The sequence below is a fragment of the Venturia canescens genome, chromosome 1 (assembly GCF_019457755.1).
Source record: "Venturia canescens isolate UGA chromosome 1, ASM1945775v1, whole genome shotgun sequence".
Taxonomy (NCBI): Eukaryota; Metazoa; Arthropoda; class Insecta; order Hymenoptera; family Ichneumonidae; genus Venturia; species Venturia canescens.
The window spans coordinates 2,629,603-2,656,413 of record NC_057421.1 but is presented as its reverse complement, the minus strand read 5'-3'; the positions used below and the strand labels follow the sequence as shown (position 1 = coordinate 2,656,413).

At 38.1% G+C, this 26,811-nt stretch overlaps 6 protein-coding genes across 12 annotated transcripts; 2 read left to right on the top strand and 4 right to left on the bottom strand.

Annotated features, from left to right (window-relative positions):
- The first annotated feature begins 134 nt into the window (after positions 1–134).
- LOC122407732 (receptor expression-enhancing protein 5-like) lies at positions 135–2,337 on the top strand. Of its 2 annotated transcripts, XR_006260265.1 has the most exons (5): positions 135–454; positions 625–857; positions 1,473–1,608; positions 1,686–1,899; positions 1,999–2,337. XR_006260265.1 is itself a non-coding variant. In XM_043414145.1 (4 exons), exons 1-4 carry the CDS (start codon positions 325–327, stop codon positions 1,730–1,732), a joined length of 546 nt encoding a protein of 181 aa, XP_043270080.1. In that variant the 5' UTR covers positions 135–324; the 3' UTR covers positions 1,733–2,337. The 2 variants fall into 2 exon arrangements, 1 of the variants encoding a protein (XP_043270080.1); XM_043414145.1 differs by having other exon boundaries at positions 1,686–2,337.
- A 153-nt stretch (positions 2,338–2,490) lies between these two features.
- Positions 2,491–6,820, bottom strand: BHD (Birt-Hogg-Dube). Its single transcript, XM_043413949.1, has 7 exons — positions 5,547–6,820; positions 5,343–5,448; positions 4,369–4,646; positions 4,055–4,233; positions 3,648–3,965; positions 3,329–3,566; positions 2,491–2,736 (listed from the first exon to the last, which is right to left on the bottom strand). The coding sequence occupies exons 1-7, from the start codon at positions 5,891–5,893 to the stop codon at positions 2,595–2,597; spliced, it is 1,608 nt and encodes a 535-aa protein (XP_043269884.1). The 5' UTR covers positions 5,894–6,820; the 3' UTR covers positions 2,491–2,594.
- Positions 6,821–6,942: 122 nt separating this feature from the next.
- Positions 6,943–10,276, bottom strand: LOC122407743 (mapk-regulated corepressor-interacting protein 1). 2 transcript variants are annotated; one of them, XM_043414158.1, is made up of 6 exons: positions 10,135–10,276; positions 9,965–10,019; positions 9,697–9,784; positions 9,443–9,564; positions 8,173–8,310; positions 6,943–8,072 (listed from the first exon to the last, which is right to left on the bottom strand). In XM_043414158.1, exons 2-6 carry the CDS (start codon positions 10,014–10,016, stop codon positions 8,002–8,004), a joined length of 471 nt encoding a protein of 156 aa, XP_043270093.1. In that variant the 5' UTR covers positions 10,017–10,019; positions 10,135–10,276; the 3' UTR covers positions 6,943–8,001. The 2 variants fall into 2 exon arrangements, with proteins under 2 accessions (XP_043270093.1, XP_043270099.1); XM_043414164.1 differs by having other exon boundaries at positions 9,965–10,258.
- Positions 10,277–12,413: 2,137 nt separating this feature from the next.
- On the bottom strand, positions 12,414–20,534 carry LOC122407567 (TOM1-like protein 2). 2 transcript variants are annotated; one of them, XM_043413881.1, is made up of 7 exons: positions 19,723–20,534; positions 19,167–19,618; positions 16,950–17,670; positions 16,469–16,607; positions 16,105–16,252; positions 15,428–15,478; positions 12,414–14,660 (listed from the first exon to the last, which is right to left on the bottom strand). In XM_043413881.1, exons 1-7 carry the CDS (start codon positions 19,778–19,780, stop codon positions 14,445–14,447), a joined length of 1,785 nt encoding a protein of 594 aa, XP_043269816.1. In that variant the 5' UTR covers positions 19,781–20,534; the 3' UTR covers positions 12,414–14,444. The 2 variants fall into 2 exon arrangements, with proteins under 2 accessions (XP_043269816.1, XP_043269825.1); XM_043413890.1 differs by lacking the exon at positions 15,428–15,478.
- A 152-nt stretch (positions 20,535–20,686) lies between these two features.
- On the top strand, positions 20,687–24,416 carry LOC122407579 (dynein regulatory complex subunit 3-like). 3 transcript variants are annotated; one of them, XM_043413903.1, is made up of 9 exons: positions 20,687–21,018; positions 21,213–21,499; positions 21,773–21,945; positions 22,130–22,287; positions 22,356–22,548; positions 22,779–23,010; positions 23,095–23,343; positions 23,557–23,633; positions 24,106–24,416. In XM_043413903.1, exons 1-9 carry the CDS (start codon positions 20,826–20,828, stop codon positions 24,257–24,259), a joined length of 1,716 nt encoding a protein of 571 aa, XP_043269838.1. In that variant the 5' UTR covers positions 20,687–20,825; the 3' UTR covers positions 24,260–24,416. The 3 variants fall into 3 exon arrangements, with proteins under 3 accessions (XP_043269838.1, XP_043269850.1, XP_043269844.1); XM_043413909.1 differs by having other exon boundaries at positions 20,883–21,018; positions 21,197–21,499; XM_043413915.1 differs by lacking the exon at positions 24,106–24,416 and having other exon boundaries at positions 23,462–23,603.
- LOC122407678 (enoyl-CoA delta isomerase 1, mitochondrial-like) lies at positions 23,530–26,699 on the bottom strand. 2 transcript variants are annotated; one of them, XM_043414045.1, is made up of 7 exons: positions 26,465–26,699; positions 26,274–26,366; positions 25,917–26,188; positions 25,445–25,623; positions 24,899–25,020; positions 24,507–24,827; positions 23,530–23,779 (listed from the first exon to the last, which is right to left on the bottom strand). In XM_043414045.1, the coding sequence occupies exons 2-6, from the start codon at positions 26,335–26,337 to the stop codon at positions 24,658–24,660; spliced, it is 807 nt and encodes a 268-aa protein (XP_043269980.1). In that variant the 5' UTR covers positions 26,338–26,366; positions 26,465–26,699; the 3' UTR covers positions 23,530–23,779; positions 24,507–24,657. The 2 variants fall into 2 exon arrangements, with proteins under 2 accessions (XP_043269980.1, XP_043269972.1); XM_043414037.1 differs by having other exon boundaries at positions 26,274–26,522.
- Between the last annotated feature and the right edge of the window lie 112 nt (positions 26,700–26,811).

Here is a 26,811-nt window from a genome sequence, read left to right as displayed (position 1 = left end):
CCCCGACTGCAACGCCCCGTGGACAAAACTACTCATAATTTAAAAACAAGAAATTCGCCGAGTCGGTCATCGTGTCGCACACGATGACCGACGTTGTCATAGGTTCAAGCTCAACTGAGCTCAACTAAACGATGTGGGAAAGAAAGAGAGAGACGGTCAAGGGTTATCGTGTAGAAAGTGACAGCGCGACGACGGCGGCGGGTTAAGCAAATTTTTTTTCTTCCCTCTTTCCGAAGTTCGAAACATTACCGCGTGCATTGTGCGTGCGTGTATATCGGAGTAAAGAGCCATTGGCGCGACAATTATTGAGACGGTGATATAAAAATGGCGACCATGGTTACGGCGATGAAAGAATCTCTTGACAAGGCTTTGCGAGACGAAAATAAGCCATGGACGAAATTGTTTGCTACGGCTGAAGCAAAAACCGGTTTTGACCGGTTGTACATTGTTATAGGTAATTAAAATTGAGAGTCCCTTCGGTACGCCGCTTTTCTAGAAAAATTCATCACCCTGTGATAATTTCGTGATGGTAGTCGTTTTGCCTGTGTTTCGAAGTCACACGCAATTATCGATTAATTATTCATGCGTTCGTCTGCTATAATTTACTCATTTTTTTTACTCCAGGAATTTTGGCTCTTTTGACTCTTTACCTGCTGGTCGGGGTCGGTCAACAATTAATTTGCAACATCATAGGTTTCGTTTATCCTGCTTATTGCTCTATGAAAGCATTGGAATCTCGCAACAAAGACGACGACACCAAGTGGCTCACTTACTGGGTCGTTTTCGCTGTTTTCACAATCGTCGAATTCTTTTCTGAATACATTGTGTGCTGGTGTCCCATGTATTGGCTTCTCAAGGTTAGTTCGTATTCTCCATTTTTTACGTCACAATTATTAATGACTTTGAAGTTTGTACCATCGAAGCTGACTAACAGGTTTTTTCCGAATACATCGTATTGATTTTTTAAAATAAGTTTTGACTTATGAACCAATATCTATCAGCAGTGTTGCAACAAATACGTACACGCTTCAACATCATTTATTGATTGTGTGTCATAAGTGTAGCTTTGAATTTTCAATATTTCTCAAGCTATTAGAATAAGTACTCGAGTCAAACACGGCTCTCGAGCCACAGCATTTTTTCATCATTTAGCAAAAATTAGTGTATATTGAGAAGTTACGGAGTAATTTTACAGCATACTTCATCAAGATGAACTCATTTGGAGTTTTTTGTAAATTTCATCTGAGAAGCCTTTGAAATTTCAATATGACCCGTGATAACTTCTTACAGAAAAATCAAAGTATCTTGAACATCAGTTTTTTTCCAATACGACGAAACTAAATAGACATGAATTCACAAAAATTTGTTCCAAGATAAAAATTGACATGTTGGAGAACAAAAAAATGGTGGACTCTTTCGATGAATGTGTTCTTTGAAAATATTGTAACTAAAATGATAATTTTGATGGGTAGTGTATTCTCCATGTCTGGCTCATGGCTCCAATAGAATACAACGGTTCACTGATTCTGTACCATCGTTTCATTCGTCCTCAATTTGTCAAGTATGAACCAAATATTGACAATCTGCTTTCAAATGCTCGTGATGCCGGTAAGTATAATTCTTCCTCGATGTGATTCTTCACATAACGATAGGACGAATGAGTAAAGGTGAAATTTTTTGAACAGCTGTAAAAGCCGCATCGGATGCGATATTGAACCAGAAAAAAGATTGATCACGAGACGAATGAAGAGCCGAGATTCGACGTGAGAACAACAACTATCTTCGAAGCTTGGATCTGAGATAAGGGGAGGAGAGTTTCGGTGCTTGTTCGCAATGGAATGATGAAATCAAGCGGAATGTTAACCTGACGAACATCTCAAATGTGTGAACTTTTTCTAGGTGTGAATTAGCACAATTACCATTTGCCTTATTCCATCGTTATTCCAATCCTAAAACGAGCTCACAAAAGAATTCTTTCGCGTGCTTGTCTCTCACTAGAAAAATTCCCTAGTCCTACTATTTGAATCGACGCATCGGGGACAGACTTGAGGAAAATCACTGGTGTAGCCATTGTCAGAGAGAGATTGAGCGACCGGAGAATCTAAATTCGTCATTGAATTCCTGGAGCAATCAATTCTCATTTGGGAAGGATACATGGAACATTTATATAATGTATAGTTTTTGTTGACTCGCTCAATTCTCGTGACTCCGATTTACCATTCGCACAAATTCGTCTTTTTGAGCTTACTCACTCATCGAGATTGTGATATCTTGACTTTGTGTAAACGTAATTCCGTATATTAAAGCCTCGTCGAATCTCGATGGGTTAACGCAAAACTATTTTGTGCGATTTAGTCCAATTACTTTTTGGTTTGCGGTCTTTGTCAAATACATGGTTTTTTTTTGGAAAAACTACTGTCTCATCGTTGAATTCTCACATTGATAATGTGGAAAAATGGTAGAAAAAACATGAGATGTTACAAAAGCTCATCAAGGTTGGTAATAATTTATTTGGATCTCGTTCGTCCAACGACATCATGGTTGTGTACGAAAATGATGAGAAAATGCTCTTCGTCCATTAGGGTATTTATGAATTAAGCAGGATTTGACGGAAGTCCCATCGACCAAGCGTCCAATAATTTCTGATCGTGCGGTCCAGCTCCCAGACTCATCATCAGCCCAGACAAATCGCCCCTGTGCCCACGTCCGCGCATCGCGTGCAGCACCTTCGCGATACTACACAAAAACAAATTTTTTAGTATCACTTTTCTTCTGATGTTATTGATCAAATTTTCATTACTCCAAAACATTCACTGCATCGGAAGAACGACCTTCGAAGTGCCTCGAAAATAGAAGTGAAGAAACAAGATTAAGTCGTCACGATCATTGATTTTTCAAATAAATAAACCAACAGCGCAATTCATTAGAATTAATCGAACTCTAAACGCGTTGTGATGAAATAAGAATCGAAGGATAGATCAAGTTTCCTAATTTTATCATTTCCTTCGATCAATATTTCACAACTTTCCATTCGGATAAATATCTGCAGAAAATCAACCAACTCTGAGCCGATAAAGCATTGATTTTCCAATTTTATAACATTGATTTCGTTACGTGCGATATTTTTTTTTACGTTTTTCATTTGCCAAGAGAATGAAGAGCTACGAATTTTGTATTATCGAAGAATTTTAACTCCAATCGATCTGTCCAAAAGTTCTGCGAATTGACTTTGTTCATTTTATAATCATCCGATGGGAGAAATCCTCATTTTCAAGTAAATCCTTTTTTTGGCTATCGGGTTAATAGAATGTTCAGAGAAAATAATTACTTGGCCCATTCTTCCTGCAATGCAGCAAAATGTGCGCGAAGAACACCATCGGACATTTGATCGTTGTCGAGAGATTTTTCGAGTTTGATAAGGAGAGTTGGTAATTTGAGAGGTAAGTTGCCAGCCCATCGAACGAGATGCGAGCTGGGCTCGGTTTCGCTTCTGTGCTCTTCCGCGATTATTTCGAGCCGGCAAACGCTCGAACAAGGCAAGGGTACAGCGACCGTGCTCTCGACGCCTGGAGTTCAAAGCGAAGAGAAAATTAAGGCGAATGGTGGCACAATTTGTTATCGCATCAAACCCGAGGCGAGTCACGTACCCAAAAAATTATTGCACTCTTCGTTCTCAGTGTATTCGCTCGCGGTAACGTGAACTCTGCGACATGCTCTTGGAACGAGATGACTCAGGGCGTAAAGAGCTTCGAGTCTTTCGGGTTTGGGGCCACGTACCAGAACTTGTATTCCGGTCAAGCTCGCGTACAACAATTGTCGAAACTCCTGTTTACTGAGACAGGACGCGAGCTGTCGTAGAATGAGGGTCGGTGATTTTTTCGATATTCCAACGAATTCCGGAGTACAAATTTCTCGTATCATTTCCACGTTAGCGAATCTACTCATCAAGTTGTTTCGTCTAGTGTCTGAAATGACGATGAATGTGATGTCTACATGTGAAATATCGGGAGACAAAAATCTCAACATATGGACCAGGAAAGCTGCGCGAACTTACCGGTCTTTACTACCTTGTAGTCCGTATAAGCCGCATCTTCGAACTGCTCAATATCGTAGTCGTCGTCGTCGTCGTCGTCAGTTTTTTCACTGTCGCTCGTTAAGTAATCACAATTTGGAAATATTTCAACGAAGTGTCGACCCCCCGCGCTCAGGATCCAAACAAGCCACATGTGAATTCTGAAAAATATAGAAAAATGATCAGCTGGTTTCTTTGAATTGTCAAATAAATTATTTTAAGGGCTCGAGCTACGCTTTCACATCGGCAATATTTTAAAAAAGGTTACGCTACTTTTCGAATTATTCTCATCTCACCTCACGAACACATGTTTCTCGTTCGTAATTTCACACAATCCTCGAGGACTTCCCCGACTGGCGTCACGGTTGGCAGCCGGTCCAGCGTTTGCGGTTGCCAAACGCGCCGACCGCTGAGGGTTCTCGGCCTCGTCTGCTCTGTATTTTATCTCGGCGTATTCCTGCAGCTCTCGGATCACTTGTCGAAGATTGTCGACCAGGAATGGCCACATGTTCAAGAGAAACTGCTTGTCTCTCATGAATACGATGAAACTACACGATCTCCTTATTCCACGCGCCTGCAATCATTCGCCATCAATCTTTTGGTGCTCTGGTACGTGTGATTATGAAAAATAATGGCAGAGGTAAGAACTAATCGACTAATTTATTTTTAAAAAATTTCAATCAAACATTGGAAAAGTTTAATTGCACGTATTTCGTGATTGAGTTATTTTCTGATTACGTCTACGTTGAAAAATAAACCTTTGAATCAAACTGTGGCAATTTGCATGGGTTCAAATAGAATTAACGGAAAAATGGGCTTCATTTATTATATGACAATCATAATATAATTCTGAGTAGAACATTTTTCATTGTTCGATCTTGTCTTTGTTTGGTATTTTCAACATGGCGGCCGTTACGAGGACGAAAGCGCCCTCAGTTTTTCGAGTAGATAACGTACTTTCCGGACGTTCCGAATAATTATTTTCTCGTCTAACGGTCTAACAGAGTTTTTATGAAGAGATTCTCATAAAGTGCGACTTTGGCAGGCATCGTTGCTAATTGGAAAACGAAGAGACCGGTAAATAATCAAACTTCATTGCCACCACATATATTATACCACGGAGAAGGATATAAAAGGGTTATGTTCGTTCCCGGATGAGGGCTTGCGTTCGGGGAAATCGGCAAGTTTATTTTCAGCGAACGACGAATGTGGGTTATTAAATTCGAGTTGAATTAGTTATTTTTGTCAAACGGTCGATAGTTTTTCTCACCTGAGCATCTTTGAGGGTGAATGCATGACTGAGTACGTGACCACGGTGTTCATCACCGAAGTAGCAAACGCCTTCTTTACCGAGATGGACTTCGCAGCTGAGGCTCCTGCCGCGTAGACAGAGACCATTATTGTCAATGACAAATAAACGTTTTAATAAAAAATGTGGAGAAAAAGGGTCAAAAAAGAGAGGGAGATGGGTCACCTGATGCAGGCGTGTTTGAGCAAATTGACCATATCTTCTGTCAAGGCTTGTCTGGCGGATAAAAAGGAAGTGCGACTTTCATGTTCGTTGCTGAGATATTTGACGTTACCCAAGCTTTCGCAACCGTCGCAATTTTTGTCGTAATTCTCATTGGTGCGATGAAGCAAGGGATCATCGCTGGATTCGCCGGCGTTGTCGCTGCCCCCGCGTCTCATAATCTCCTTAGGCCCATAAAATCTCATTTTTTTCACACACGTTTCGTCGAACGTGCGGTATGTTTGTGTAGTGAATATAACTCTGGGTCCGTGCATTTCGCAAAACGTACACATCGCGATAACCGCGTTCATCCTAAACGTTTCCTTGTTCGGAAGACTAGTTTTTTGAAAAAATTTGTTATCTGATTGTAACGAATCGGGTTTCCTCTTTATTTTCCTTCGTTAACCCTGCTATTGAAGGCACTCTGTTTTCGTCATCTGCCCGTAGGAACGAGTCCGAGTGAAGGTTCCTCGTTTTTATTATTTATTATTTATTGTCTTTCGGACGGTTCGCTGTTTGCGTACACACTTTTGTGCGCTTATCCCGACTCCGCTGATGAACCTTGGAATCTTCTTTTGCGGCGTTTTCTCGTCGTGCCTAACATCACCCAAAAATACGAGAATTCAAGGATAAGCGTACTTCGGTTCAACCGGAAATGCGCCTTTATCGAGAGCCATGAATCTTTTCATTCGACTCGCTACTCTTTTGATGTTCTGCGATTAATATAATTTTATTGGAATATTCAACACCGATGAGCACCCTGGGACAACGGTGAACGACACTGTTTTTGTTTTGTTCTCGTAAGCGATCATAACCTCTCGTTCCACGATCGCGTTTCAGTCTTTTTCGTCCAATACTTTATCTCAACTCGCACGGTCGAGCTTGAACTTTCGTTTATCGTGTCGCGAACATATCGACGAGGAAGGTATTATAAACCTCTTTAAACTTGGCGATTTTTACACAGACTCAAGATTTCATGCAGAATCTTGGGAGTTTGACATCGGAGACCATTTTACAAATGGATCGGACGAGCGACACGCCATCGTAGTTCGTAGTGACTATACTGCGTTGTCGTATGACTATATATATGCTTACTCTTGTTATGAGCGACGATAATAATGAGCATATGTGCGTATACGGTAGAACCTCGATTTCTTATCGCTCGGAGAAAGCGAAGACTGGTCAAAATTATATAGAATCGACATTTGTGAGAGGAGCATGCGTTTGGCAATTTCTAATTTTCGCTTTGAGGTTATGTTACGAGATTTGAAGTCTTGTAACATAAAATAAGCGAGCAGGTGTGAAAAATTGGGGAAAACGTCAAATAATCGGGTTTGTACTGTATATATAAACTCGTGAATTAGTACAAAGATTTCATATATATATATTTTTTTTTTATACTTGATAACAATACACGGGCGTTTGATAACAATTACACCGTGTTTAGTAATCTTTTATATATATTTATATATATCTATATATCAATGTATATATCAATATATATAAACATATTTTTTGAATTTTTTATTGCACTACGTCAAGGACTACAATCGCAAATCGTGTTTCACTTCGTATGTGGCGAAACGCGATTCGCGAAATTCGTTTTTATTTATCTCAACGCGGAGAGACCCGGAGATTTCGTACGCATTATATGTACACTATTTTTTATTCTTTATTTTTTTTTTTTTTTTTTCAACGAGGCCGTCCGAGACGGAAGGAAGCGGCGATCGACTCTTTTGCTCACTTTTTGTCACCGATTTAAATTGATCAACAATGGTATTTGCCCGTATACGAGCGGCCAACAAAATCTTAAAAATATCAGTCTACAAATGTTTATACTAAAATTGTAAATGGTAAAGTAAATTGCTCATTGGATTGTACCAAGCACACGACCGTTACCGGATTATGAAAATCGGTAGCCTTTTTTCTTTCTCACTCTCTCGTTCTCCGTCTTTCGCTCTTCGCGTTCACATTTTAAAAAGTTGCTGCAACAACTGAATTATTGCTGTATAACGACGTATTTCGTATTTTCGTCAATATCTTTTTAACTCTCGCTCTCTTGCATTCTCTTGCGTATCTTGTTAATGTGTAAATATTGTGTATATGTACATTTACTCGAAACACGCACGTTGGGACCATTCATTCATATTGTGCGTACACTCGTAGTACGAAATCGGTAAACTCGCCATCGATGCTTCGACTCTTCCTTCCCCTCCTCCCTCTCTTTTTTCTCGTTCCAGACTCTCTCGTGAACCGACCACTTCCACTCTGTGTAGCAACTGGACTTTGAGCACGGCGGGCGATGAGGCAATTTTGTTTTACTTATTTTCTTTCTTTTTTCATATATGACTTTTCCGTTTTTTTTCTTCTTTATCGACGATCGCTGATCGAGGATTAACTCGTACGTACGAAACACTTCTCACAGAGATTTCGTTATGTTATTGTACAGTCTTTTACCCCACCATGACTCGAGATCGAACGGCTTAAAGTCTGAAACACACCCAGCCATCCCATCAATATTCATCATTTTGTCACATGCTTTCCCGACCGTAAAACAACCTCGAAAGTGCCACCGTATGGCTAACCTCACCTTGGAGCACATCGTTTGGTTCTCCATCGTTGTAATACAGCGAAGAGTTTGAAGAACGCTCCAAAACCCCTCTCGTCTCCGCGCACTCCGAATCCGCCGAATCCTCACTCGTCGCTCGTTCTTCTACTTGGCTCCATGCTTTAAACATTTTTCTTTTTATCAAATATTTATGTATACGCAAATTTTTTCTTAATCAGTCAACAAGGCTGAGGGTCAGCTTTTTCAGATATGTAACTGGGCCACGTCGATGGGAACTGAGAAAGCATATTTTTAAATTCTTATTTGTAGCCGGAAATTCCATGTTCTCCGAGTGTCTGCAGAATTGAACATTCTAACAACAAAACATTATGCGTTTGAAATATCTCTATTTTTGAACTCTGATTAATTCTGGGAAATTTTTCCCCGAGGAAAGATCCTCTGCTAATTTGTAACTTCCAACTCAAAATTATGAAAATTATTCGACTTGTTTTGCTCGGACATAAAAATATTGCAAAATTCTAAATGATCCCTGTTAATTCTTCAACAAAATTCAATTTTTGAATCATTCAAAAATATCCTGTCTCTTTTTGTAAGTCAATTTTTTATGCTATTCATTAATGAATATCTGGATCAAACGATATATGAAAATTTTGATTTGCGTTATGTTCTAAAAATCTTGTAACAATAATCAAATACATTAACGAAATAGTCAGAAAATCATTGAACTTTTATAAATCTGATAAGGATCAACTTTCAGTTTGATCTACTTTTTTTATCAAGAATGTCAAAAATGTGTGGAAAACAGGGTAGCGAGACTGGGTATCGAAGGGATTGTTTACAAAATTGATTCTAATTTCTTTCATTTGAGCTGAGCTGGAATGAAGTTTGATATTCACTAATTCTTAATTTCTTTCCAATATTTTACCTATTTGAATAACAATTGAAGATGTCTTGAATTTTGTAAATAATTTGAATCATGCTTATTCAATTATAAAGATCAGTATCCGAGAACCAGTTGAAAAAGAAAAATATTACAATAAATTATAATAAATGGATGGTTCGCTTTTCCTTTTTCAAGTTTAAACTGAAACTCAACAGGGATTTTTGAACGGAAATGGAGGGATGAAATGAAAAAATGTTCCATGTTCAAGAAATCAGTCTTTCATATGTAATTGAAGGTCAAACTTCACCCAGGGTTTTTTGAACCTGCACTAAAATTCAAGAAGTACACTGCACAGGTGATTTGTAGGATTCAACAGGGTTTCTCAAAGGATTCGTTGGCAATACTCACATTCGTACACAAATTTGATGAGTTGTTCATGCTCCGGTGTTATAACTTCCTGTATTCTGTGTCTCTGTGACGACATCTTTGATCTCCCATTAACATTGAAAACTGGTTTTGGTAGAGGGTGCCTATTTAGCATATAAGGATAGTAGAATATTAAAGTGAGGTTACAGCCTTAACCGGGCTCGTAAATCGTACATCGTGGAGGGTACGAAAGAGAAGAAAAGAGATAGAAAAAAGGGGGGGAAAATAGAACTTACGCGACGATTTCGTTGTCTTCTTGAGAATCACAAGTTTTACGAGTGAGATCCCGAAGGGTTTCCAGCCGTTCGAGATTTTGACTAATTCCTAAAAATCAAAAGAAAACAATAATTATAATTAGAGAGAAAAGCATAAAAAGAGCAGGTTAGCAACGTGCGATTTGATGATGAAACAACCAAGGCGCCAAATGTGCGAGTTTTTCAATAACAGCAGACGAGGTAAAAGTCATAGATTACGAGTAATTGATAATAATGAAATAACACTTACCTCTACGTGTTTTAGCGACAATTTTGCTCGGCCCTTTGGAAACAGTGTACATTTTCTAAATTGATAGAGAGAAAAAAAAAGAAAAAAAAGAAAATCGTAGCACGTTGTAACGTTGCGCAAGTGGAACAAAGCATCCGCCTTATCTAAACGCAAATTTATATTATTCTTACTTTTTATGCGAAATACGTAACTTTTTCCTTCTCGTCAACTTCAACAACGCACGAATATCACTAACACGAACCGAAACAAGAGGTTCTATTTAAAAAAATATATATATTTCAGAAACCAATTCGCCCCGTGATCTCCGCACTGCTATATAGCGAGAAATGCTGCTGCCGGCTGATTACAGCAGAAGCCGTAGGATAAAAATTTTGCTAGCAGACGACTCTCTGGGAGAGATTTCTCGAGATAATACCGACTAGTTTACCAAATAACCGCAAGGGAGCAGCCGAGGCGCTGTGGACAACGGAAGTTTCGTGATCAAACAGATAATTTTTTTTTCATTATGTACGTACCTGCGTGCTCTTTGAACTTTACAGACTTTATTATTTGAAAGAGCTTTCAACAAAATAAAGAGTCTTTGTGGGCTAACTAAGATCGCTTCGATACAAAGACGAAGATATAAATGCGGAGACGTATTTTCATGTGATCCTACAGTAATTCTGAATTCCTGAGGACAAGCAATTTTCAACCCAGATAGATATTTTGCGCTAGAATTACAGCAATAACACGGCACGAAATTGAATTTTGAAACACAAATATGGTATCTTTTGCCGCCGCATAAAGCTTTATTATGACGGCACGGTATTGCGTTTAATACCGTAAAAAGAATCACAATACGCCGACACGACGTGCCAATTCGTAATAGCAACAGAACGACAACAGAACAGCACGCTGTGCCGTTGTATTAACCGAATAAGCGTGGGTAATGTAACAGCAACGAAACGGCAATAGAACAGCACGTTGTGCTGCTGTATTGCCAGCAAAAGAACAGCACATCGTGCTGCTGTATTGCCAGCAACAGAACGGCAAAAATAATTTTAACAAATTGAAAAAAAGCGGCCGTTCCGAGGGAGACTCGATCCCGGGACCTTCGGAGTCCTAGTCTGATGCGCTATCCACTACGCTACTAGATGTCTTATAGTTTAGAAACAACAAAACTTCTATATAAATCTTGGTTCACAATTTACATATAAATTTTGTTAGTATGTAAGTACAATATGCTGATAACGGAGTACATACGGCACTAGATTCGAACTCCGAAACTCCCGGGGTCGAATCTCGCTCAGAGCGAACGATTATTTTTTTTCGATTTATCTACATTATTTTGGCTGGCAATCCAGCAGCAGGCAGTGGTATCGCCAGTGTGAAGGCGATACGAATAGAATACCAAAAATAATTTGAATAAATCGAAAAAAGCTATTCCTCCGTGATTTATATAAGAGTTTCGATGTTATTAAAATATAAGACGTTTAGTAACGTAGTGGATAGCGCATCAGACTAGGACTCCGAAGGTCCCGGGATCGAGTCTCCCTCGGAACGGCCGCTTTTTTTCAATTTGTTAAAATTATTTTTGCCGTTCTGTTGCTGGCAATACAGCAGCACGATGTGCTGTTCTTTTGCTGGCAATACAGCAGCACAATGTGCTGTTCTGTTGCTGGCAATACAGCAGCACGATGTGCTGTTCTATTGCTGTTCTGTTGCTGTTACATTACTCACACTATTCGGCAATGCAACAGCACGGCCTGCTGTTCTGTTGCCGTTCTGTTGTTGTAACGCATGCACGCGTATTGCCGACATCTTGTTAATATTATTTTTCACAATTGTGCTGCCAAATTTACCAACGTGCCGTTAGTTTGCAGCTCAACTCGGAAGCAAAATATGCAATATTTACGTCATGCTATTCCGAATCGTAACGTCGTGTTGCTGTAGTTATTCTGTTTCTAATTTTTTCACAGCACGTTTGTCTATCTGGGAAACCGCCATCATAATTAAACGCATTCTTTTTCGAAATAACATTTTTTTTACTCTCGATGACGAAGTGAAAACTTTAGCTCTCGTTTTCTCAAATCTAAGTTTTGAACAAAAGTTCATTCTACATCGAAACTCCATATTGACCAACACGGGTCATGTGGTCACATATACCGATTTTGAAATTCCATAAGTCCTGGAGTCTCGGAGACTCTCATTTTCCGGTTATCTCATTCGTTACAGAAGTCCAGAGTCCTCGATTGAGACTCGCATTTTCTTATTTCCGTGCCTACAAAAATGTCTTGAATTAAGGTTGGGCGTTCCAAACAAAAAATGTTTTCTCTTCATTGTATTCTCAAAAAAATAGGTCTCAAATAAAGGCTCTAACGAATTCGTATAGAATGACCATTATAGTTTGAGTCTAACCCCAAAAAGCATTAAAAAAAAGGGAGAAAAATTGTACGATGCATCATAGTTCTTAGTTTTTTTCAGCATATAGTTATATTTATTCGAGTTTCATCGCCAACAGCTGTCTCTATTAGCATCTTAAAAATATGTTGCATATTTTGACGTTGTCTCCAGCTACCTTTCTCTTTTTCGTTTTTTTTTTTTTCAATATTATGGGATTTCTTTGGATCCACCGCGCTCGTCGCCAATAATATAATATTCGTTACATAATTAAATGTACATTTAAATAATGCCAATTCCAGTACCAATGTAGTAATTGCAACATGCCGAAAAAACACAGCGAACATATACATTTATTTTCGAGACAGGTAGTTTTAACGTTTTATCTTTTCGTTGCTTTGTGCGGTGTAAAAGCCCAAATTTTAGACACACACGCGCGCGGGGCTCCGGCCTTGCAACACAACGATTCTTCGTTTTTTCTCTCTTAATTATCCTTTGAATTATTTTCAGATTCAGTTTCTTTTCGCTTTTTTTTTCTTTCTTTCATTTAAAACAGTTGTGTATACACATCGATATATATAGATTTATTTATTATATTCCGTACGTCATCCGTGCACGTGTCGAGTGGTGTCACTATGAGTGTATTCCAAAAGTTTCAGGAGAGAATTTCAAATACACTATAGAAAGTTACAGTAGATCAGCAATGTATGTAGCGGTAGTAGTGAACGCGATTACGCTTTTATATACAAATAACATAAATTAGTGTCACCTACGCCCTAAATGTGAAACTAAATGCGGTGCAACCGAGATAACGCGCTGCTTTATTTCAGATAATATTTATAATATGCATACAGGATAAGCCGCAATCGATGGTCGGCGATGTCGTTAGTTAATATTATAACGAAATGGTTGTAAAGTTGGACATTTTTTTCCATCACAATCGCCGGGTCGAAGTGATCAATTGCCACAGTTAACGAAGCTGGGCGCTTTCATCAACTGTAGTCTCTTCGTTTGAAAATTAAAAGTAAAATGAGGAGACCAATATTTCGAGTTGTTTATTCAGAAAAAGGAAATTAATGGACAACCTTGGAACGCGAGGTTGTTTTTTCGATAATTCTTAAATCGTTGGACGTTGGCTCGCAGTGAGCGCAATATTGATCCCATGTTTTTACTTCATTCTTAACGGCCTCAACGGTACGTTTACAACCATCGGTTGCAAGGATACTCTGTATGTATATTTATATATATATATATATATATATATATATATAATATTATAAATGTTATTTCATATATTACATATAACATTACGCACAGAGTGGGTCATCCAGGTTGAGACGATGAATAATCCGAAGAGAAGCATTTCACTAGGTGAAGATCTACATTGAAGCTGGATTCAAAGGCAATGAGCGTGAAAATTCTTACAATTGTCGCCGAACGACGTTTTCGACGTTATTTTATACTCAACTCTGTTTATTGAAATCAGAAATCTACAGTTTTATTCGCAGTTACTAATTATACTTAAAAACATTTTATAATGGAATCGGAAACAAAATTACTGAGAAAAACAGAAATTCTGATTTAAAAAAAGTGAGTTCACCACCTCAAGATCTGTCGATTGGGTCAACTCATGGAATAATTCATTGGATTGATTCAGATTATAGTTACAAAAGAAGAAATATATTTTTTGCGCCTCTAAAAACTCGATATTTAAGATATCAACCATCTCTTTGTTAAAGGCTTTCTTTTCGAAATATTCGTTCGTTTCAATTCAATTGACTTAGTCTGTTTTATAATATTTTATATATTATATATCATAGATGTATAATATTATATTTCATATATAAATATCTAATATTACCAACGTATCGTCGATCGATCTTGTTCAATTTTGACTTATTACGTATAACAATAATTCTTCCCCGCTTGTGTTATTTCCGTAGTTTTTCCGTGGTTGTTCGCCTTCGTTTTTTGCTTGTATTCGTGTTCGTACGTGTGTTTAGTGTCAACTTGTTGGTGTGCGAGTTTGTGTGTAAGTACGTAGAAGCAAAAAATGACCGAGTTCCCGATCTCGATCGACACGCTAAGGAAGCAGCTTTGATTAAAGGGCGAAGAGCGACTTGTCCTGGTCCTTGTTTATCTGACGTTGGATATTCGTGCCCGTCGAGCCTGGGGCTGGGCTCGAGGTCGAACTTTGCGCTGGGGCTGCAGTTACAACTGGCAGAGTCGGAAGTGCTTCCGCTGCAGCTGCACGTTCAGCTAAAAATCTCTCAAATTCCGACGACGTCAATGACTCCGTGTCACCTCGATCCCCAGGCTGGAATGAACAAGCAAACAAAATCTCTTATCGCTGGACCGTGAAAAACTTATTTTGACAAATTAGAATGATAAGGAATTGGCAGTTCAAGGGTATATTCTATTGTGATCACTCTTTAATCAACTTTTTCGCTGCAGAGCCGAATCAAATGACAATACACAAGGAAAATTACTGTTGTCATACTTTTTAAATACGGACCACAATAATTTCCGAATTAACCCATTCATAAGTTCTTTGAATTTCATGAAATATGTCACGTTCTGATTTTTCCTTTGTATTCTACAAATTGAAATGACAATAGAGTCCTTCTTCTTGAAACTGTTGAACGAAAATTTTTGAACTCATAATTGTGCTAAGGACTCATGTAAGGATTCACGATTTTCATCTCCATCAAATAAATCGAATTATATATTTCTGTCGAGTACGAGCCAAAATACTTATCGATGGTTTTTCGTGCGATGAAAGACAACACAAGAAACAAAGACAGGACAATGCAGATACATTCAGCGCGAGCATTAAAATAATCCACAACGTGTAAATATAAAGCAAGAAAAACGTTGATCAAGTTTTTTTTTCAGTACGCACGAATGAAACGCATTTGCTGATTCTAAAATCAGCTCTCTATGGTCGTAATTGTCGTCATCCTGCATCCAATTCTGAAGATATTTTTCGGCAAGCGGATTAAAATTACTTTTTCACAGTAGAATATACTCTTGATCGTTCTTTCAGCATCGAGATCTCGTGTCCCGACACTGGCCAACACTCACCGTATGATCTAACCACGCGGCCATTTCGTTGAACTCGGACTCTCGGCTCGGCTAAGCGTTCCAAAACAAACACAAACGATGAACCAAAAAATAAATAATAAAAAACGATACAGAAAGTGAAACGAGAGGGTGATCGATGCACAAATAATATACAAACAGATGCACTTGAAATATGTTACTTTTTATGAGTTTTTGAAAAGTAGATAAATGCTGTGCCGCTGAACGATGAGTGGCTATATCAATGAGTGCAGTGTTTTTTTTTGACTGTTTTGTTTTTCTACGGTGTCGAAATTTTGAAACGCGTTGCAAGTGATTGTGACACATTTTTTCATCTCGAATTCTGCAATATGAGTTCGTCGATTACAAAAGTCATTGGAAAGAGATTTTTCGTTTAAATTCGGATAAGTTTATAAGTTCACTCCATTCTCAGATGAATTACGAGTGAAAGTGAAAGAACTAAAAACGTTTTTGAAAAATCATTGGACTCTGAAGGTTCCGGAAGAGTATCCGTGAACTCGAGACTACGCGATCACGCGTTTCGGACAAAAACTCGATTCGACGAACAATATTTCTTATTTCTAGATGAAAATTTACATTGCGATGGACGACACGTGATTGTGTATCGAATACAGTCCGGATCTGATTCGAAATTGACTTGAAATTTTCTGTTTACGTACGTTTGAAGTACTCGAAGGAGGAATGCCGGTTGCGGCGTTGTGTTGCTGATGCTGGGGACTTGGTTTTGGATTGGCACGATTGAGAATCGCCGTACTTAGACCGACACCTTCACTCACTGATTCCATGTTGTCCTCGTACTTACTACCACTGTAAAGAATCGATGAAATCAGACTTTTTGTGGGAGAAAAATTTCAAGAATTGTTCCCAAGTTATGAAAAAATCCGTTTGTTTGCACTTTCTTCTGTTTCTGAATCAAATACGTTTGAGGCCTGGATATTTTCTATCCAAAGTTCGAATGTCGAAAATCCAAATTATTAAGAGTCCCTGCAAACGGATTGGCACTTCTTTCTCCTCAATACTTGCCTATTTTTTGTTGTTTCGTAAGTAGCATTTCGAGACTGAGCAAACATATCGAACTCGTCGCTGTCGTGCTCCTTGTCCTTGTGGTGTCCCGGAGCTGCCGCTCCTCCTCTTGCGGCCATCGGGCCGTCTCCGGAAATACCTGAAATGATCCCAGAAAAATGTAATTATCAAAAATGTTAAGAAGAACCCACTACAGATATCTTCTACAATTTTCTGGAAATCTGAAAAGGAATAGAACGTTTCCGAAGATTGGCCAGTTGTTGAAATCTAAAATAATTGTGAAAAACGTTCGCCGTACCGATGGCAATATTGTGCCCGAGTTTTCAACGAGTAAACGCCATTAGAAAAAAAAGAGAAACGACTTTCCGTCAGTAATATAATAAGATCGGAATGTTGGTTTCGAATTCGTCTCCGGATATCTTGCTTTGAGATATTCATTCTTGCATATCAAATAACATAAGTGGACTTGAGAAACTCTCACCTAAATCGGAAATCTGAGTATTGAGAGAATCGACACCGTCCGAGAGATCGATAAGAGAGTCAGGTTCGCCGGTTCGTTTGCTCGGAGTGGAATGTGGGCCAGAAAGGGGGTTGCCGACTGCCGAAGGTTGTTGACCGATGGTTCGAGCGAGAATAGCGCTCGCAGCTGCGGGTTGTTGGCCTCCGACCTTATTTTTAGTGTAACGAGAGTAACGTAAGAAAAGATTATTGAGCTCGTCGTTGATACGTAAAAGTTCAGCGGTCATTTCGTCATCAACGAGTCTGCCGATCAATTCTACCACGCGCTCTTGCATGGATTTGCAGGTTGCATACAGCTGTTGCAAAAGTTCAAGATCAGCAGCCTCCGGCTGCCGATTTCCAGCGGTTTGCTCAGGACTCGTCAGATAAGCTAGCATCTCAGACAAAACTGTCATGTTGCCTTGCACCACGTCGAGCTCACTTCGCAGTTTCGCTATAAGTTCCTCGTGCAGCGGCTGTCCGGAAACACCGATGTTCAACGCTCCACCTGCTGATGGATTTCCATGATGCAACGTCGGCTGTTGCTGTTGATGATTCGCCTCTTCTCCAATCGCATCCTCTTTTCCTTGGCTAGGATGCGTCGGCATTGTCGCCCCGGCTTGAACCACTGGCGTTTGTCCTTGTGCCAATCCACTCCCAAGTCCCATGTTCGCTGCGGATGTTTGTTCAGTTTCTGGTACGCTCTGCAACATTTCAATATCTTTAGCTGCGTTCTCACCACAAATTCATGCTATTATGTCGAGACCAACTATATTTTCAAAGGTTATTCTTAACCTTCTTTTCAACTAAGGAAGAAGCAAAAAGGAATCCTTTTCAGAAATTATACCAGATTTCTGTTTTTCGAGGATGTGAAAAAATGAATCGATTTTTTCGGACCTTTGTACGCTGGTCGAGTGCATATTTTGCTTAAAAAAAATAGACGAATTTGAATGAATAAAATAGTCTAACCATTAGTGATAAACAGGCTGGATAAAAAATAAAAAATTAAGTGTTTTTAGATCACTTTTTATCTGAAAACGCGTATTTGATTCGTAGAATTCGGAGAAAAAATATTATGTAAATCATTCAAATGGCAAAATCAACATTGTCAACTTCAATATCATCATAAAAATGTGGATTTAATACATTCGTCATCAAATTGAAATATCTTAGAAACACTTCATTTTAGAGGTTCAACGGACAAACTATTTTTACATCAATTCTGTGGGGGCCTACCAAACATTTATTCCAATAGAAAAAACTATCAAAAAAAATGGGAACACACCAAAAAAGATGAATCGTAGAAACCATGTACTCAAATTTTCTTCATCGGTAGTACAAATTTGAACAAATAACAAGCCGACTTGTGGTTTGAGTGACAGACTTATCTTGAAAATATGTCAGAGTCTATTTTTCTGTAGGACTACTCACTATTAGTCATCCTAACGTGTTGATTGAATTTGGTAAATACCCAGAAGTGTGGTTCCACTTAGAAATTTTCACACATGATGTCTTAAACTTCCTGTATCTATTACTCATGCCAAGGTGATGAATCATATGATTGGGTGGAGCTACACTTCTGGATATTTGCCATTCAAGTTTAGCCTAATTCACTAAATAAATGCCGAGTTTTAAGAATTTTAATTAGCTTCGGTTCAATAGAAAGTTGACCTTCGCAAAGATAACCTTGACCAAAAAAGCAAGAGGAAAAGCACTCAAGGAATTGTACGTTTCAATAAATTTCAATTTTTTTTGTCCATTGCTATTCTAATTAGCTAATAATTTTTGTGACACAGTTCAAAGGAAATAAAAATATGAAGTTAAACTCTAGGCAATTCCAAATTGAACTCACAAGAAATGGGGCAAAATACAGCGACTTTGAAAATGCTATAAATCAGCGATACAGAGATCAGCAGAGATTTTTAACAAATAGTGTTCAAAAAAGTAGTTGGACAAAATGATTTCTTTGGTAAACCGTTGGAGAATAATTTCTGTCGGAAATGTGTGTTATGTGGATTTTTGCAATTAGGAATTTTGCACTGTAATCTTGGTTTTTGAATATTAATCAGTGGAGAATGTAGTTGCACAGAAAAGCTTCTGTTTGTGCTTTCAATGCAATAGAACCAATATATCATTTTGATTGAAAACAATGTAGTTTAGTGAATCTTTTATGGTTCAAAAAACCGTTCAAAAAAATTACCCTCTCAGGTGTAATGATAGGAGCCATGGTATCCAGGTCAGTAATAGGAAATTGTATTCCTTTGGCTTTGAGTTCCTGATAGACCTGACAAACACCTTGGGCGTGTGGTTGATGACGGAAGGTATCAGCCCAGGTACGAATGAGGCTTAAAACTTTTTCCTGAACGACTGTTGGAGGTTCGTTCTTTGGTCCAATGGTTTTAACCAGATCTTGAACGAAATCACGACTGCAGGCGAGTGTGTGAAAGCGTTTGCCACAATTTTTGACGCATGTTTCCAATACTATAAGAGTATACATGACGACCGTGTAATTTTTGCTCGCAGCTTGATTGAGTCTGCGTTTAATAGCTTTGATTGCATCTCGTGGGCCATCTTCGGTTTCGTTGACAATGTCGCATATTTCCATGTTGAGAGCCCAATTTTCACTAGGCAGACTTCCATCGGTAGCTTGTTCTACAAAACGTACATGGTATTAGCAAAAAAACGATTCCTTTTATTTTTATTATCTGTAAAAATGACGTTATGCAAATAAAATATTGCAACACTATAAAACTCACCGATTCTCTGTCCAACCGGAGTTGAGAAGGGATTAACATTTACTCCAAAGAATGACATTTCGCTCGATCAAATAAACCGAATATTATTTTTATAAGTATATTAACGTTATTGTTATTGATATAATAATAATTATTACTACGAGGCACTTGAGAGTATTCCTTGTAGGAGCTTTTCAGCAGGTGACAGATAACAGCAGCTCGTTCTATATAGCCGCAAGTTTCTGATAGCGCACGTAAACTCGGTGTTTTTTTTTCTACTACGTGCCCGAATCATATGACAATCTCATTAAAAAAATTCAATTATAACAATTTTACGTATGCGTTCCCGAATGAAATATTATCTCGGTGTTAAACGACGGAAAAATGCGTTTCATATACGTATGTTGACAATCGAACGCGGATTTTAATCCAAGAAAATGTCGGTGAAAACGCAATTATGATAACCGTCGGGGCCGACGACGTTACGCCGTTACGCGGCGCGGAGGGAAGAGGGTAGACGTTGACGCATACTTGCGCACCGATCGCACACCATGACGTTCCGGAGTACACACATATGGGGCGCTTCAAGTAAATCAAATGCGCGGATGGTTGAATTTTCGAACTGATTTTTTTTCCATGTCAGATAACTCATAGTTCACCATTTAATTCAGAATATCCCGAATGTAGAGAGTTAAAAAAAATATTGCACGGCAATATATCAAGGAACAAAACGTCTAACACGATTGCACGCAGAACGTCGCACATAGATGGATACGTCAAAATACAGCTATGGGCGCGAGCTTACTGACAACTCGTCGCACGTACAGGCACGAACACATACACCCATTCCGGCATTGCAGCAAATTCCGTAGTACACAGCACACACGAACGGAGCGGAGGTGTTGTCCAGCGTGGGCGTTTGCACCGGCCGTATCGACGCTTATTGCGTATCGAGCCGTAAGCATCGCGAGCGCGCGTTGCTAGGTGAACGCTCAAAAAGTTTCCTTACGTGTTGTTATTTTACCTTCAATCCCACCACACCAAGAATCGCTCATCAATATTCCTATGTTTATTCGTATTTTGCCAAATGTTGAGATACGATAAGTGACCAATCATATCATAATATGGAACAGGCGGGGGAGTTTACTTTTAATAAAGATAACGAAGATGTTCGTGAACCGGCCGTAATAAACAGACAATTGCTCGTAAAACTTGCGATTGAACAAGGACCCAAAGAGGATAACGAAGCCGGCAAACTCTTCGTTCAAGATGGAATTAATCTCACTGAAATACAGCAGATCAGCATTGAATTTTTAAGTACGCTGTTTTTACCAAAATTCCATTATGATTCGAGCTTCCCATGAGCATGCTACACATAACCTGAATTTCAATGAAAATTCCTTTATTTTTTCATATCTCCGTCAAAACAATGAGAATGGAAATGAAGTTATAGATTTCGAAAAAAAATCGAAAAATAATTTTTTTTTTCATAAAGCATCATATGCATGCAGATATTCTCAAGATCGATAATCTCTGGATATTGGCTAACAGTCTCACCCGCCTCAAGCTTTCGAACAATGCGATCGAAAAGATTGAAAATCTCGATTGCCTCGTTCATCTCGTCGACCTTGATCTTTCCTTCAACCACATCAAAACCATCGAAAATTTAGAGAGCCTCGTTAAATTAGAAGTTCTACTTCTTTATGCCAATGAAATACAAGAAGTCGGCGGAATGGATGCATTAACGGAGCTCACGATTTTTAGCATCGGCGCCAATCAAATCGACGACTGGGATCACGTGATTATACCGAATATATAATGAATTTTATATCCACGTTTATGACATTTTTACATTAGCACCCAGAAATACGGTTTACATATGTATAAACATAAGCAGAGCACTGCAGATTTTTTTGAAACTTAATTTTTTTATTAGAAAAGTTAACGAAATTGTTAAAAAAAATTCAATGTTTTTCCAATTCATGCGACCGAGAATTTTATGTTCACTTAAAAATGCTCGGTCAATACCGTCCTATAACTATATGAGGAAAAAATATTTATATAATTTCAGGTAATGTACCTACGGAAATTTAACAAATTACGGTCGCTCAACGTCAAAGGAAATAGTTGTACCAACAAAGATGGTTATATCGATTATGTCGTGGCATTTTTGCCCCAAATTGTTTACCTGAATTACAAAATGTTGGACGAAACTAAGCGCCATCTCGCGCAACAAAAACATCAGTAAGAATCCCCGAAGCCGAATATTTAAATCAATACAAATTTAGAAAAAAATTATCACGATTATGTTCCGAAACATAACCAAACATTGTTTCGAATCTCATGAAGTCATTGAACTTTTGATGAATTTTTTATTTCTCATAAACAAAATTCAACAGCACTAAAACTTTAAGTTTTTTAAATGCAGACGTGCCATTTTTAATCTGGACGAAAAAGAATCAAGCGAAAAAGCTGACACGGCGGATAGAGAAGCGAAGAGAAAAAGGCAATTGCTTCTGTCGGTTTCATACGTCGAATATCTCGACGGAGATGAGTTGTTTCGACAAATGTACCAAAACGACAAAGGTCATTATGGAATAGTCATTATTTTCCAACGATCTTTCAGTTTCTCTAAAGTTTTATAATCGCCGCAGAGGGTAAAGAATTGTCGCTGCTCAATGAGGACACTCAAGATCTGTACGATGAGTATGAGAAACGAATAATGGATCTTTGCCGTCAGCTGTTCGAGTTTGGCTTGCGAGAACAAGAGAAAAGAAGCGAGGAAATAAGATTGTTTGAAAAAACTGTGGACGAAGGACGAGAAGCTGTTCACGCCGAAGCGAGAACGTAATTTTTTCTTTGTTTCCAAATTTTCTTTAAATATTCACGGAAATAGTTGCACAAGAAATTTTCATTCCTCGCGATACTGCGCTGAGTTAACGATTTTCATATTTTTCGACCTTGTTTTCATCCGTTCACAAACTGAACTCCGCACGTTCATAAATCAACGTAATTTAGAACAATAATTATTGACAAAGTCCGAATTAATATAATGATGGAGATTGTTTTGTAATAAGGATGATGGATGAGATAATTGCCCATAAAATCAACATATTCGAGGAGCTCGGAAATTTGTTATTGAATAAACCGAGAAAGGACAGACCGGTGACGAAAGAGGTTAAGGACGAAGATGACATTCAGGAAAAGGTTATAGAAGCTCAGCGACTCTCCGATGATTTCAATGATTTGTTGTCGAAAACTTGGACCAGACTCATGTACAGAGAAGTCATTTTGCACGAGCAAATGGAGGTACGCGTCGGAACACATGTTTAATATTACTTCATGCGTAATGAATGAAGAGAAAAAGATGTAAGTAGATTTACATACACGCAGGAGACGAACGAGTATCATAAACAAAACATGGGCGACTTGGTGACGAATTTCACGGAAACTGCTCGGGCGACATTCGCGCTGATGCGGGATGCGGAGGCGGATTATAATGACAGTATTGAGAGCTTGGCTACTATTTATGCAAATACTTTTACGGATCAGATCAAAATGCCGGATCGTCACGCGCAAGTTTGCGGTGACAAGAATATTTTGAGCAATTGCTTAACCAGTTCCCACGACCTTCATTTGCAGGTACTTTTTAAAATTTTCAAAAATTCGTGGTTAAAATCATGGGTGGGAGTGAACTTATTTTTTGTCATTCTACTCAAACTCTCACTTTTTTGAATCTCTAATTTTTTTGAAAACTAAGGGAAAAGTTTAGAAGGAGATTTTATGATCACATGAGAATCGATGGAAAAAAAGATAAACTTGCAGAAGTTATAATCACACGCATTTTAATGATAGACTGTCGACGCCCGAGAAGATCTACTATTGTCCAGAATCAAAACTTGGTACGACGAGTACACAGAGCGTCTTGTAAGGTATCGCCTTTTATTCTAATGCTAGCAACAGCACAATATTCGTAATTTCTTCAATATGCAATAAATTCAGGCAATTCGATAGTTTTTCGACCTTTTTATCGTGCCATTTTCGAGTTTTGCGAGAGTAGAGAGCAATGTTGTTGAACCTAAAAAAAAACAATGGAGAGTGGGAACATAATTGCTCGGTTGGTTGGAAATTGCCCTTCAGAAGATGTAATAAAAAAGTTTGTCATGAAATATTTTCTCAGGGTAATATAAACTTCATTTTTGATTTCGTAACTTTTTCTTAGTTTTGTTTGGCTTAATTCTCAATTAGAAGACGAAAGTATTCGGGTAAATTTGTTCAAAGATTTTTGAAATGGAAAGTAGAATTTTTCTTCATGTCATGAAGCACGCTTGAATTCATCAGAATATAAAACTGAAATAAGTAATAAATGAATGTGTGAAATAATGAAAAATTTGAATGTTAAAGCGAGGAGATCGAGCGAAACCGGAACGCGGTACTCGAAATATCGCATTTCCTGGAGCAACAAAGGGAAGAATTTGACGCTATTCATACTCGTTTGCGTTCGGGTAGTAACGATGCGATAGACGCGGATATAGTCGCGACGTTGGGAGCGGGATAACGAGCTCTGAAGCATTGAATATTCATGAACGTGAATAAGTATGCTATTGAAACAGGCTTTCAAATTATAGGATCGATGATACCGTTAATTAATATTCTTTTGGTAGAAAAAAATCAAGCTAATTCAGAAAATAAAATAGTTGAGAAAAAAATGGAAAGAGAATCGAGAATCAATTATTTCGAAGATTGTAGCCTTCGAAGAACTTGAGATAAAGTTCCAAAAACTGATACTGATATTATTATCATACCTTATATATTCGTGTCAGGACTCCAGCCCCAATAGCGATTTATCAAAAATTTTATAAAAATATAAAATTTTTCGTACGTTTGCAGTTTAACGATAATGTAAATATGATTTTGCAGATATGTGCAAACGTAGAAAATACAAAGAGAGTAAATTTACAATTTACTCTTTTGCTTAAGCGACTCAAGGTAAAAACCTAGTCCCATTTGTACATCCGGATTTTTAATAATGCTAACAAAGGCAGCAAGGTCTTTTTCACGATTATTTTTTAACGCAGCGATTCTGTCGTTGCGTATAAGAAATTTCGTTGTGCTCCTTCCAAATTCTGTAACAGTGTGGAAAACAATTGCGTTATAAGAGAATAACGACTTTTTAACAATTCTACACAAGTCTTACCGGGAACCATTCTAGCAGACTCAATATACTCTTGGCACTTCCTTATTGCATCTTGTTTATCAGTTGCAAGCTCATCCACCAACCCAATTTCGATAGCCTCCTTCGGTGTAAACAATTTTCCTCTGTAAAACAAGTTTATTTGTAATTTTGCATTGATCTTCAAACTAGTTTTATAGACAAATGACTGCGCCCCTAACTATTCAGTTTGATTTGAAACAACTGATTATCAAGCCCGATCATTCACTTCTAAAAACGTTATTATCATGACAAAGTTTAATCAATGTGTTCGTTTTAATGACACTAATGATTGATTTTGTCTGCAGACCCATTCATTTGATTTGTATCTGATTTAAAATTTGAGAACCATTTAATCGAAATATTCAACAGTTTGTTGTGAGCTGGTTTCTCCAGTTTTTTGAAACATTAACAAAAGAAGTCATTATAGGTGAATTGTATTGCAGTGTTTAAACGTAGTCTAGAGTTGAGCAATGTTTTAAATTATTCATCAACAGTATGTTAACAGATGATAACAAAATTGCTAGTTACTTCAACAATGCCTTTTCAGCTTGTCGATATCCGATTGTATCGATCATGCAAGTCATGAACCACTTTGGAGCTGCAATACCCAGTTGTGTCTCATTCAATCCAATGGTGAATTTGGCATCGACCATGACTCTGTGTTCACAGGTCATGGCTAACAAACATCCTCCTGCAGGACTGTTGCCCTGTGTTCATACCAAGTCATTAACACCTTCAAATTCAATGTACTTTGATAACAATGATAAATATAGTTGATAAGAATTCAATAATGATAATGATTAAAGGATATTGGCGGTTGGTACTGTCACAAAGTTTGGAATTTTAAACATCAAATATCTGTTGATTATCCCAATAATTCATGAACAATCATTCATTCTTGGATTACAATTATTTGTACTTCATTGTAATCTTTGAAGTAAAATGATAATCAAAGAGTTTTGGGTCGAGGAATAATTCTTTGCAAATTATATCAACATACATTGATAGCGGCAGCAGTTGGTATAGTGAGGCCATTAAGGGCAATCCAGGCATCCTGAAGAGCGGTCCAGAATTCAACAAGTCTTAAATCATTTGGTTTGTACATTTCTGTAAGATCGAGGCCTGCAGAAAATACAGTAGCACAGGAGGAGGTCAAAATGACACCGTCGCTGTTCTCTTTCTGTGCAGTTATCAGAGCCTCTTTTAAATCAGTCAACAATGCAAGATTCAAGCTATTCACAGGAGCTCTTGCCATGGAAATAATGCTGATTCCTGAAACAGGATACCAACGTATAAATGAAGAATAAGTGATTGAAGATTTTTTTATTTTACAAAAATGAACTTTTCCTTTGCCTACCATTATTTTTCGTAACCTCCAAGAGTTTCGGAGCCGCGGTAGCGACGTAACATTGACCTACCATAGCGCTCGAATAACTGACTGCTCTCCTCACTAGTGTACCCAGCATTTCAAATACTCGCTTGTTATTTTTTCTAACCTGTGTTACCAGGACTTATTTATCAGATATACTTTGTAACGGGATTTTCTACCTTAAATTATAATTTTCCTGCTACGATGGTCTGAACATTGGACCTTCGAACGTGGCACTGCACAATTTTGCACCAACTCTATATATGTGTATGAAAACAAGTCGTCCACAAGATTTAATCACGAGTAAACATAACCTCAATGTTTTCCATTGAACCTCAATCTATCCGTTCACGTTGTATATTCCAAATAATATTCCGTATTTACGAGATAAAGAAATGCATTAGTAACACGTAAGTACAATAGGACAATAGTAATGCATCGTTTTTTTCAGCATTGTATTAGAGTCGAGGGTCGAGGTGGTCGAGGTACAGAAAAACTTTTGTGACAGACGGTAAAGATGCTGCGT

Bases quoted from the DNA above. Each gene is read 5' to 3' on its own strand.
- LOC122407732 (XM_043414145.1), top strand. From the start codon at position 325: ATGGCGACCATGGTTACGGCGATGAAAGAATCTCTTGACAAGGCTTTG. The intron at 455-624 runs GTAATTAAAATT...TTTTTACTCCAG, and splicing joins CCGGTTGTACATTGTTATAG to GAATTTTGGCTCTTTTGACT. The intron at 1,609-1,685 runs GTAAGTATAATT...TTTTTTGAACAG, and splicing joins TTCAAATGCTCGTGATGCCG to CTGTAAAAGCCGCATCGGAT.
- BHD (XM_043413949.1), bottom strand. From the start codon at position 5,893: ATGAACGCGGTTATCGCGATGTGTACGTTTTGCGAAATGCACGGACCC. The intron at 4,234-4,368 runs GTGAGATGAGAA...TATATTTTTCAG, and splicing joins GAGAAACATGTGTTCGTGAG to AATTCACATGTGGCTTGTTT. The intron at 3,567-3,647 runs GTACGTGACTCG...TTTGAACTCCAG, and splicing joins AGAGTGCAATAATTTTTTGG to GCGTCGAGAGCACGGTCGCT.
- LOC122407743 (XM_043414158.1), bottom strand. From the start codon at position 10,016: ATGTACACTGTTTCCAAAGGGCCGAGCAAAATTGTCGCTAAAACACGT. The intron at 8,311-9,442 runs GTGAGTATTGCC...AAATGTTTAAAG, and splicing joins CATCAAATTTGTGTACGAAT to CATGGAGCCAAGTAGAAGAA. The intron at 8,073-8,172 runs GTGAGGTTAGCC...GGTGTGTTTCAG, and splicing joins ACCAAACGATGTGCTCCAAG to ACTTTAAGCCGTTCGATCTC.
- LOC122407567 (XM_043413881.1), bottom strand. From the start codon at position 19,780: ATGTCATTCTTTGGAGTAAATGTTAATCCCTTCTCAACTCCGGTTGGA. The intron at 16,608-16,949 runs GTGAGAGTTTCT...GGATCATTTCAG, and splicing joins TACTCAGATTTCCGATTTAG to GTATTTCCGGAGACGGCCCG. The intron at 16,253-16,468 runs GCAAGTATTGAG...GATTCTTTACAG, and splicing joins TACGAAACAACAAAAAATAG to TGGTAGTAAGTACGAGGACA.
- LOC122407579 (XM_043413903.1), top strand. From the start codon at position 20,826: ATGGAACAGGCGGGGGAGTTTACTTTTAATAAAGATAACGAAGATGTT. The intron at 22,288-22,355 runs GTCATTATGGAA...TAATCGCCGCAG, and splicing joins AATGTACCAAAACGACAAAG to AGGGTAAAGAATTGTCGCTG. The intron at 22,549-22,778 runs GTAATTTTTTCT...TTTTGTAATAAG, and splicing joins GTTCACGCCGAAGCGAGAAC to GATGATGGATGAGATAATTG.
- LOC122407678 (XM_043414037.1), bottom strand. From the start codon at position 26,382: ATGCTGGGTACACTAGTGAGGAGAGCAGTCAGTTATTCGAGCGCTATG. The intron at 26,189-26,273 runs GTAGGCAAAGGA...ATCCTGTTTCAG, and splicing joins GGAGGTTACGAAAAATAATG to GAATCAGCATTATTTCCATG. The intron at 24,828-24,898 runs GTAAGACTTGTG...ACACTGTTACAG, and splicing joins GTCTGCTAGAATGGTTCCCG to AATTTGGAAGGAGCACAACG.